The sequence below is a fragment of the Lipotes vexillifer genome, unplaced genomic scaffold, assembly GCF_000442215.2.
Source record: "Lipotes vexillifer unplaced genomic scaffold, Lipotes_vexillifer_v1.1 scaffold648, whole genome shotgun sequence".
In the NCBI taxonomy this organism is placed as follows: domain Eukaryota; kingdom Metazoa; phylum Chordata; class Mammalia; order Artiodactyla; family Lipotidae; genus Lipotes; species Lipotes vexillifer.
This window is the reverse complement of record NW_006797096.1, coordinates 2708810-2719927: the sequence shown is the minus strand read 5'-3', so window position 1 is coordinate 2719927 and position 11118 is coordinate 2708810. Positions and strand designations below refer to the sequence as shown.

The window sequence follows — 11118 nt, the reverse complement described above, 5'->3', positions numbered from 1 at the left end:
GGGAGACGCAAGAGGGAGGAGATATGGGGATAGATGTATATGTATAGCTGATTCACTTTGTTACAAAGCAGAAACTAACATACCATCGTAAAGCAATTATACTCCAATAAAGATGTTTTTTTAAAAAAAGCCATGAGGAAAAAAAAACAAAAATGGGATTTTTTGATTGGTGAAAAATAGTCGTATGAACAAATAATTACAGCTACCGGTGAGACATGAGTATAATTTTGAATTTCCTAAACTTTGTAAAAATAAGCATCAGAACTCAATGTGCTTGTGATCTTTATTCATTCTTTCTAACCACAGTTACGCCTCTGGTGAAGTTTTTGAAGGCTGTTTTCAAGATAACATGCGTCATGGTCATGGTCTCCTACGAAGTGGAAAGTTGACTTCATCTTCTCCCAGTATGTTCATTGGCCAGTGGGTAATGGATAAGAAATCAGGATACGGTGTCTTTGATGATATCACTAGGTACAGTATCCTGCTTCTAATCTCACAGTTTAGCATGAGAGGATAAGTTTCCTCTGCTTCTCCAAAAACTGATGATTTTATGAAGGCTGAGCACCTTAATTTGACAATACTTCGAACATTTTTAATAAGACAGAGTTGTCAGGTGTCATTTTATGCATTTGTTTGTGAACCAAACAACAGGTTACTTCCTTACAAGATCAAGATGATTCAGAATTAACATTGGTGCCATTTTCCTTAAAGCTTCACACATAAAAAGCTTTTAGTGTCTCAAAGAGGCTACCAAATCTTTGTTATACAGAGAGATACCTTTAATGCAGTCAGTAGGTAACAGGAGTAAAAGGTTAGAAGGATCAGTGGAAATTCCCTTTTGGGGTCATAGAATAGTATCTAAACACCTTTCTGCCTAGGTCTTCCTATCAGGTTAGAGACTTGTAACCATGCCAGCAACCCAGGAATCAAGCTTGGTTAAATTCAATTAACTAAACCTTGGGGAGAAATATAGTTCTTTTGCCTCTGTATTTGGTTTGGCCTGATTTGCTTTTGGACTAAATATATACTCTTCCTCTCATATTATTGTCATAATGTGTGATTTAAAAATTTTTGCTGTTATCACTAAAATCCATGATTATTTAACGGGCAGTTTGTACTAATTTTAATTTTTTTAGTGGAGATTAGTAAAATTTCTCGATGTTTGAGTAGGTGAAGAATGAACCTTCTTTTATGATAAATCCCATTTCTTTTAAGTTAGTAAACTTTTGGGTGAGAAAATATTGTGCATAGGTTTGAGCCTACCTTTTGAGTAACTCATTTTGATGACATTATTTAGAGTTGAATTCTTGGCATTAATTAAATATTTTAAAGTTATCAAGGAAGTACTGGAAGTATATACAGATCTACGTCTGGTAGACTATAAAGTTAAATTCCTGAGAGAACATTGCTCTGAGTAGGATATATTTTACAATCACATTGTCCTGTGTTTGAGGAGACAGAGTTGACCACTTTGACTAGAGAAATGGAACAGATACCAACCTAGGGGTGATGCTTGGTACCTCCCATGTGATAATTGTTTTTTTCCCCACCTCATCTTTATCATCATTGATTTTTTATTTCATTTCTTTTTTTTTTCTCCTATTTCTTTGCAGAGGGGAGAAGTACATGGGCATGTGGCAAGATGATGTATGTCAAGGGAATGGTGTGGTAGTTACCCAGTTTGGATTATACTATGAAGGCAACTTCCACCTTAATAAAATGATGGTGAGTGGAATATTTTACATATAGTTACTCTTGACTTTTTGAAATTCCTATGTCCTTAACTCATCTTTTTATTAGTGTTCTACCTTTCCTAGTACTATTTTTCTTGTCTTAAGATTATGTAAGGCTCTGGGGGATGTGACTGTGGGTATCCTAAGTTACTGTGTGTTTTATGTGTTGTGATTTTTGTTTTGTTTCTTCACATAGGGAAATGGAGTTTTACTTTCTGAAGATGATACTATCTATGAGGGAGAATTTTCAGATGATTGGACCCTGAGTGGAAAGGTTGGAAACTTCTGTCTTTCTCTGATAATCTTTTACTAATTTTTTCCTGACCTTTAACAAAGCTAACCTATAATAAAATTCACCTGTTTTAAGCATACATTTCAGTGATTTTTAGTAAATACGCAGAGCTGTGCAACCATTACCACCATCCAGTTTGAGATCACTTCCATCACCCAAAAAGATTTCCTTCACCATCTCCTGCCCATTTGCAGTCACTCCCTGGTTCCACCTCCAGTCCCAGACAACCTCTGATGGACTTTATAACTATAGATTTGCCCTTTCAGGTCCTTTCATATAATTGGAATCATATAACAAGTATTCTCTTCCCTGTGGCTTCTCACATTTAGTATGTTTTTGAGGTTTATCTATATTGTGGCATGTGCAGTACTTTATCCCTTTTTATTACTGAATAAGAACCACATTTTGTTTATCCCTTCACCAGTTGATGGGCATTGGATTATTTCCAACGTTAGACTGTTTGCAACTTTGGGCTACTGTGTATATACTGAGGTTGACTGCAACTTCTTCTTTTCTTCTTTTTTTAGTTGAAATATGGTTGATTTACAATATTGTGTTAGTTTCAGGTGTACAGCATAGTGACTCAGTATTTTTGCAGATTATACTACATTATAGGTTGTTACAGGGTAATGGGTATAATTTCTTGTGCTATACAGTGTATCCTTATTGCTTATCTATTTCATATATAGTTGTTTGTATCTGTTAATCCCATACCCCTAATTTGTCCTTATACCATCCACTCCCCTTTGGTAACCACAAGTTTGTTTTCTGTATGTGTGAGTCTGTTTCTGTTCCATTTACATTTAAAACTTCTTGTGTGAACATGTGTTTTCATTTCTCTTGGGTGGATACCTAGGAGTGCAATTGCTGGGTTGTATGGAAAATTGATGTTTAACATATTAAGAAACTGCCAAACTGTTTTCCAAAGTGAGTGCATCATTTTACATTCCCATCATCAGTGTATGAGGATTCTAATTTATTCACATCTTTGCCAGTATTTTTTATTTTCTTTTTTTCCTCTTTGTCATTCTAGTGGGTGTAAAGTGATATGGTTTTGACTTTCATAGACTCATTATCGAGCATATCTTCATGTACTTACTAGCCATTCATCTGTCTTCTTTGATGAAATGTATATTCAGATATTTTGATATTTTAAGAATTTGCTTGTTTATAGTCTTATTGAATTTTAAGGATTTCTTTATATAGGCTGGATACAAATTCTTTATCAGATACAGGGTTCACAAATATTTTCTTGTAGTCTGTGTCTTGTCTTTTTGTTTTTTGTTTTTTTGAATTGTCTTTTTGTTTTCTTAATAGTGCCTTTTGAAGTACTAAAGTTTTTCATTTTAATGAAGTCCAGTTTATCAAAAAAACTTTATGATGAATTATGCTTTTGATTTCATATCTAAGAAATCTTTGCCTAACTCAAGATTACTAAGATTTTCTTCTGTGTTTTCTTTGAAAAATTTTATAGTTTTAGCTCTTATGTTTAGGTCTATGATTCATTTTGAGGTCATTTGTGTATGATGTGAATTAAAAGTCTAAATTGATCTTTTTGCATGTGGGTATCCAATTGCGTCAGCAAGTTTTCCCATTGAATTTTCTTGACACCTTTGTTGAAGTTAATTCATTATAAAATGTGTTTATTTTTGGACTCTGAATTATATTCCATTGATCTACATGTCTCTCCTTATGCCAGTACCATGCTGTCTTGACTACTATAGATTTCTAGTAAGTTGTGAAATCAGGAAGTGTAAGTTTTCCAACTTTGTTCTTTTTTATGGTAATTGTGGCTATTCTGGATCCTTTGCTTTTCCATATAAGTTGTAGGACTGGCTTGTTAAAATCTGCAGAAAGCCTGCTGAGATTTTTATAGGGATTATTTTTACTCTACAGATCAATTTGGGAAGAATTACCATCTTAATAATATTGAATCTTCCAATCCATGAATGTGGAATGTCTCTCCATTTATTTAGGTCTTTAATTTCCATCAGCAATGTTTTGGAGTTTTCAATGTGCATCTCTTGCATATCTTTGGTTAAATTTATTCCTAAGCATTCTTTTTGATGCTATTATAGAGAGAATTGTTTGCTTAATTTTATTTTTGGATTGTTCATTGCTATTATATAAAAATACAATTGATTTTTGTATTTTGTTCTTATAGCCTGAAACCTTGCTGAATTTATGTATTAGTTCTAGTAGGATTTTTTTTAATGGATTTCTTAGGATTTCTTGCATCCAGGATCATGTTGTCTGCAACTAAAGACAGTTTTACTTCTTCTTTTGCCATCTGGAAGGATTTTTTTTTCTTGTTTGACTGCACTGGCTAGACTCTTAGTAGATGTTGAATAGAAGTGGTAAGAGTGGACATCCTTGCCTTTTTCCCTGTTTTAGGGGAAAAGCATTAAATCTTCCACCATCAAGTATAATGTAGCTAAAGATTTTTCATAGATTCATCAGGTTGAGATAGTTCCTTTCTATTCCTAGTTTGCTGAGAGTTTTTTTATTATGAACAGGTTTTAGATTATGTCAAAGGGCTTTTTCTGTGTCTATTGAGATGATTATGTGGTTTTTGTTCTTTATGCTATTAATACAGCATATTATATTGGCTGCTTTTCTGATGTTAAAGCAACCTTGTTTTCCTGGGATAAATCATACTTGGTCATGGCATATAATCCTTTTTATATATTGCTAGAATTCATGCTAATATTTTGGTGAAGATTTTTACATTTATATTTATGAGGTGTTTATTATGTTTATAGTTTTCTTTTTTCATGATGTTTGTCTTTGGTACTGAGGTAATACTGGCCTCAAAGAATGAGTTGGGGAGGGTTCCCTCCTTCTCCATTTTTGGAAAGAATTTGTAAAGCCTTAGTGTTATTATTGCTTCTTCAAATGTTTTAGAGAATTCACCAGTGAAATCATCTTGGCCTGAGCATTACTTGGTGAGAAGGTTTTTAATTTCTAATTTCCTTACTTCTAATTAGTCTATTCAGACTTTTCATTTCTTCTTGAGGCACTTTTGGTAATTTGTTCCTCTTAAGGAATTTTTCTATTTCATCTAAGTTACCTAATTTATTGGCATAAAGTTGTTCTCTTGGTATTCCCTTCTAACCTTTTTAATTTTTGTAAGGTTGGTGTAATGTCCCATTTCTTGATTTTGTAATTTTATGTTTTCTCTCTTTTTTTTTCTTGATCTAGTTAAGTGTCTTTTTTTCTTGATCAGTCTTATTAAGTGTTTGTCAAGTTTGTATATCTTTTCAAAGAAGCAACTTTTGGCTTCATTCATTTTTCTCTGTTTTCTGTCTCATTGATTTTTGCTCTAATTTTTATTATCTCCTTGCTTTGGGTTTAGTTTGCTTTTTCTAACTTTGTGAGGTGGAGTTTTAGATTACTGATTTGAGATCTTCCTTATTTTATAATATAAATGTTTACAGCTTTAAATATGCCTCTAAGTACTGCTTTAGTAGCGTCGCATCAATTTAGATAAGTTGTGTATTCATTTCATTCAGGTAAAAATATTTTACCAATTTTTCCTGTGATTTTTCTTTAATCCATGGATTGTTTTCACACACTCTTTTTGCACATGCATGTACACAGCTTTTTAAAAAGAATTAGGGACTAGTTAAAAATGAAAATGTTAACCATTTAGTGCTTTTTTTTCTTGATTTTTAAGATTGAAAATATTTCCTCTAATTCCACATTTTTTCTGACTTTACCTAGGGAACATTGACTATGCCAAATGGAGACTACATTGAAGGTTATTTTAGTGGAGAATGGGGATCTGGGATAAAAATCACTGGAACGTACTTTAAGCCTAGTCTGTATGAGAGTGATAAAGACAGACCTAAAGTTTTGTGAGTAACTAGTGTTAATTATGGATTAATTATTGAATGTTTTGAGTTGTCTTGCTTTTATCAAAGCTGGTTAATATTTCAAATGCAGGACAAGTTTTTTAATTCTTTTTGTCTTTAAACAATGAATAACCTTGAATTGTAAACTGAAACTGCTATAGATAGCTAAATCTGTATTCTTGGCTTAGTTTATAGCTGTAGAGCTTAAATGTTTAAAATGATGAAAGTTCTGTGTGCGGGAATAATCTTACTGTTAATGGTGCAGGTATCCAAGTTGATTGAAAGAGAGATTTTTAAATGGAAGCCTTGCACAACTTGATTTTGAAAAGTAAAGGTCAATCCTATATATACACTAATACGCTGCATATATTGGGAAAAGTCAAAGTCTTTAAGTGTATGATGTTTTTCCTCCAAGTTTTTGGCATGTTTATTTCCCTTTATTGTTTCTAGCTTTAGCTTTGCTTTTGTATTTTGATAGCATCTCAGATTCTTTGTTTTCATGGGAGCTTTATATACTTTCTGTACCATGTTTATTCTTAGTATTTTTAGAACCCAGTATGTAATGCATTTCACAGTTCTCAGTATAAGATGTGCAAGGCACAGGAAGTCCTCATTTTAGCAAGGATCAATTTTACAACATCAATTCTATGGAAATGTAGAAAGCAAAGGAGTCAGTTCTGATGTGCTTCCTACTTAATTCATATCTAATAAACACTAAGTAGCTAAAAACCATCCGTTTAAATTTTTATTCAATTTTTAAACAATGGAACCACCATCAGTTTAGGCAGTTTTTGTCACAGAAGTATTTGCAGTTGTATATTAGAAAGTTTCTGTTCTTCAGGGTTTTTGCACAAAATAAGTGATTAATGAGAGGCTGACATGACCTTATTAGCAGGAAGCTTGGAAACCTGGCAGTGCCGGCTGATGAGAAGTGGAAAGCAGTGTTTGATGAATGTTGGCATCAGCTTGGCTGTGAGAACCCAGGCCAAGGGGAAGTTTGGAAAGCGTGGGACAATATTGCTGTGGCCCTGACTACCAGTCGGCGCCAACACAGAGACAGGTGCGTGAATGCCTTCCCAGCATAGGACAGAGCCTGGTAGGAAGACGAAACTTAAAACCAGTAAGTTGTCAAGGCTTCCCACATTTAGTTTTTAAATATAACTTAAAAGTCAATTATGTACTTCTGGGTAAGGATGGATAAAACACACCTCCTTGTATTTGCTACTGAACTCAACTATAAAACCTAGGCAGAATGCATGGACATTTATTTGAAACTCTGAAAAGTAAATATCAGCAGGTGTTTTGGGGAAGAGCAGCTGAATTTAGAGTACCACCCAACCAGTGGTGAGTTTACTGGGTTTCTTAACTTCAATATTCCTCATCCTAAACCCAGTATAACCTGAAACTAGAAGCAGGCACTGTGGTGCAGACAGACAGAGATCCAGAAAAACCCCTCTCTTTCTGGCTCAAGATGCAGAAAAGAGACTTCCTAAAGCTCAGATAGAGTGGAGGAGGTACACTGGGTTTTCTCTCTCTCCTCTTTCTCCACTTTCTCATGCCTCAGCCTGCAGGCACTTGGCAGGGGCAGTGCTGGCTGTGGCTGGAGCAGCCATGAAGCAGGATGCGTGCAGGAGCAGCACTCTTGCAGGAGTGGACCCTTCTTCTCCCTTGATGAATCATCAGGTCCAAGAGTCCTGGCCAAACCTCATTGCTCTTTGGCCTCTCTCTCTATCCTCCTACCACTTCATGGAAGTGGGCAATTTCTGGCTGGAGGACCTACAAGGGGAATCAGAAAATGCTGAGGAGGTCATGGAAAGAGAGGAGCTCTGGAAAACAACCCTGTAAAGTTGTTTATGAACTCCTGGATTCACCCCAGACCTGCATGCATGGATTTGATCTGAATCAGCCAAACACTTTGAGAACTCAGCTACTAAGTTGACTTCCACCTAGGTCCCAGACTAACACCTCAGTGGTACTCACAGAAAGACCCAGATAGGACTGCAAAGCCCTTGAGAAGTGAACTGACATTGGAGCCACAGCCCACAGATGGCTGAAACAAAAGTATCAGCTGTTTCAGAGATTCCCAAGATCACCTACACGTTCAGTGATTCACTAGACAGACTCATAAGACTCAACATATAGTCGTACTCACACCTAAGAGTTATTACAGCAACACAGTAAGGCTCCACAGCCCAGTCATAAGGGAAGAAGACACAGGCAGAGTCTGGAGGAACCCATGTGCAAGCTTCCCATGCTCTGTCCTTTCTGTGAGGGGTCACACAGAGCACACTCTCTCCCAGAGCAGTGAAATGCAGCCACACATACACAATGTTTCTGCTCAGGGAAGCGCATCAGAGATGCAGTGCCCCAGATTTTTACTGGGGACTAGTCACATAGGCATCCTGTGCTTAGCAACTACCAAAATTCCATAGTCCCAGAAGGAAGCAGATGTTCACCACAAATCACTTTAGTACAGTCTACGGACAGCAAAATATCCTTATCAGTTAGGAAGCGTTTCATATTAGTATAGGGAACTTTTAGAAAGCTTAGTTCCCAGGTACCAGCCAAGGGCCAACTTTATAAGCAGGTCCTTGTAAAGATAACAGTTTCAGTTCTACTATGTTTACTATGTTATGGATGGCAACATTCTCCATTAGGAAATAAACAAGACCCAAAATCTCATAACATAATACTCAAAACGTCCAGGAAATAAACCAAAATTACGTGGCAATGAAAGAACCATGAAAACCTCAACTCATTTGGGGAAAGACAATCAATAGACATCAACAACCCCCTACCATAGATTTTGGAATTATCTGACAAGAACTTTAAAGCAGCTATTATAAAAATGCTCAAATGAGCAATTGCAAACATCCTTGAAACAAATATTAAAATTGAAAGTATCAGCAAAGAAATAGAAGATACAAAGATGAACCGAATCAAAATTTTTGAATTGAAAAATACAGTAACCAAAATTTTAAAAATCACTGGGTGGGGTCAGTAGCAAATTAGAGATTACAGCAGAAGAGTCAGTAAATGTGAAAACAGATTGGTAGAAATTATTTAAAATGAACAACAGAACGTGAAAAAAAAGTGAATAGAGCTCTAAGGACCTGAGAGTCTAATATTTGTGTCCTTGGAATACCAGAAGGAAAGGAGAAAAATTGTGGGGCTGAAAAAATATTTGAATAAATAGTGGTTGAAAGGTTCCCAAGTTTGGTGAAAGACATAAACCTACACATTCAAGAAGCTGAACAAACTGTATCCTAGAAAAAAACAGATATCCATGTACAGACACATTACATTCAAATTGGAAGGAAAAAAATCTTGAAAGCAGATAGAGAAAAATTTTGCATTATGTATGTGAAAACAGCAATTCAAATGGCTGCATACTTGTTGTCAGAAACCTTGGTGGTCAAAAGGAAGTCGCACAACAATTTTGAAGTGCTGAAAGAAAAATTACAGATGTACTTTTCGTTTCTCTTTTTCTACTTTTTTCTTATTTTCTTTCCTTTTCTCCTTTTCCTTTTTCCTGCTTTTGTTTTTCTCCATCTGCCATTCTTCATATTTCCTTATTTAACTTGGCCAGTCACTTCTGCAGGCATTGACTAGCATTCATATCTAAAGAACTTGCTAATCCCTATAGTATAGGAAGAAGGTTTTGTTTTGTTTTTTCCTGTGTTTGGGATAAATGGGAATTGATTAGTGTTTCATTCATGAAGTTTATAATTTTTACCTCCTACTCTTTCTATCAGTAGAAAAAATGGAAACTCCCAGGATTGATTAAAGCTGTGGACCTGCCCTTGTGTGGGATGCAGTTGGTCACCCTTCTCTGATAGAGCCCATGTGCATAGGCATTGAGACTTGAGCCCTACAGTTAACCTTGGTTAACTCTTGTTGGGTGTTTCCAAGAAGTAAGAATGAAAGAACTTTTGTATAAAACCACATTGCTGCCACAAAGGTCTTATTTGCTTATCTAAATCAGTATCATAATGATAATTGTGCACTGTTTCTAATTTCTCATTGATTGTAATCTAATAGAGTGCCATTACCAAAAATTTCAGTTGATGACTAGTATGTGTTTTATCTTAGCCTCTTCATCCGGAGCTTCCCTTTTACCCATTGTGTGCTTACCGCACCACTGTTGTGGCATCCACATTATCTCCTTACTTCTTGAGCTCATTTCCATTTCAGCCTTTGCCATTTGATTTATTTTCCTTAATCCTTAGCTCTCCCTCTCCCCTTTATTCCATTTTTATTATCACTAACAAGTCTATCGCCAGTTTTCTCTTCAAGCTAACGTTATAGTATTTTCCAACACCATGGTTTCTATTGGTGCAACATCTTCATTAATTTATTGTGGTTGGTGTGGAGTAACATTAAATGTTACTTTGAATGACTGTTGCATAAACCTAACAGCAGGTCAGTTACCAGTTATGCACACATTTGGGCTGAACACTGTGCTAGATGCTCCGTTTCATCCTTAGTTGGTGACTGTGCTTCACGTGCACTTACAATTATCTTGCTTTCCTGAAATATATGATAGGCTTTCTTTTCTCTTTTTACAGTCCAGAAATATTAAGTCGTTCACAGACTCAGACACTAGAGAGTTTGGAATTCATTCCTCAGCATGTTGGTGCCTTCTCTGTGGAGAAATATGATGACATCAAGAAATATTTAATAAAGGTAAACAAGAGTCAAAACCATACCAGCCTTGTGAATTAATGATACAACTGACATGATATATCATTCAAATGTACTCACAGCTTATTGTTACTCATATTCTGTTTTTGCTGTCGAGGTACGTCTTTTGTTAGTTCTCTGACTACTAAAAGCACATTTCTCCCTAAAGATTGATCTATTATGATAGAACTTTATAAGTTTTGTAAAGTGTTCAAGGGGGTTCTGGACATCTAGGGTCAGAGTTTATAATGACTTTTTGTTTGTAACGTTAGCAAACTAGAGACTGTATAAATAAAGCATGCTGCCTTCACCCCATGGTTATGCTGTCTTTGCTTCCTTCTCAAACCCTGTGAGATCAGCCCACAATTTAAAGAATGACATGTATTGACATGGGGGTGCAGGAAGGAGTATTAGAAGAAATCAAGAGAACTGAACAGTGATTGTTTCAGAGCATAATCAACTGTCATTATTCAGTTTTCTGGAAAGTAACATTTCATATATTTTTCATGATGTTTATGGTATGTTAGAACCTTTCTTTTTTTTTTTTTTTTTTTTT

At 35.4% G+C, this 11118-nt stretch overlaps 1 protein-coding gene across 1 annotated transcript in view; it reads left to right on the top strand.

Moving 5' to 3' along the window:
• The first annotated feature begins 306 nt into the window (after positions 1-306).
• The window catches only part of ALS2 (alsin Rho guanine nucleotide exchange factor ALS2), a 20778-nt gene continuing 9966 nt past the window's right edge, over positions 307-11118 (top strand). Inside the window, exons 1-6 of the mRNA XM_007469220.1 lie at positions 307-471; positions 1614-1725; positions 1930-2007; positions 5749-5882; positions 6772-6939; positions 10448-10565. Of these exons, the coding sequence (XP_007469282.1) occupies positions 350-471; positions 1614-1725; positions 1930-2007; positions 5749-5882; positions 6772-6939; positions 10448-10565 (732 nt within the window). The 5' untranslated portion in view covers positions 307-349. The remainder of the gene's footprint in view (positions 472-1613; positions 1726-1929; positions 2008-5748; positions 5883-6771; positions 6940-10447; positions 10566-11118) is intronic.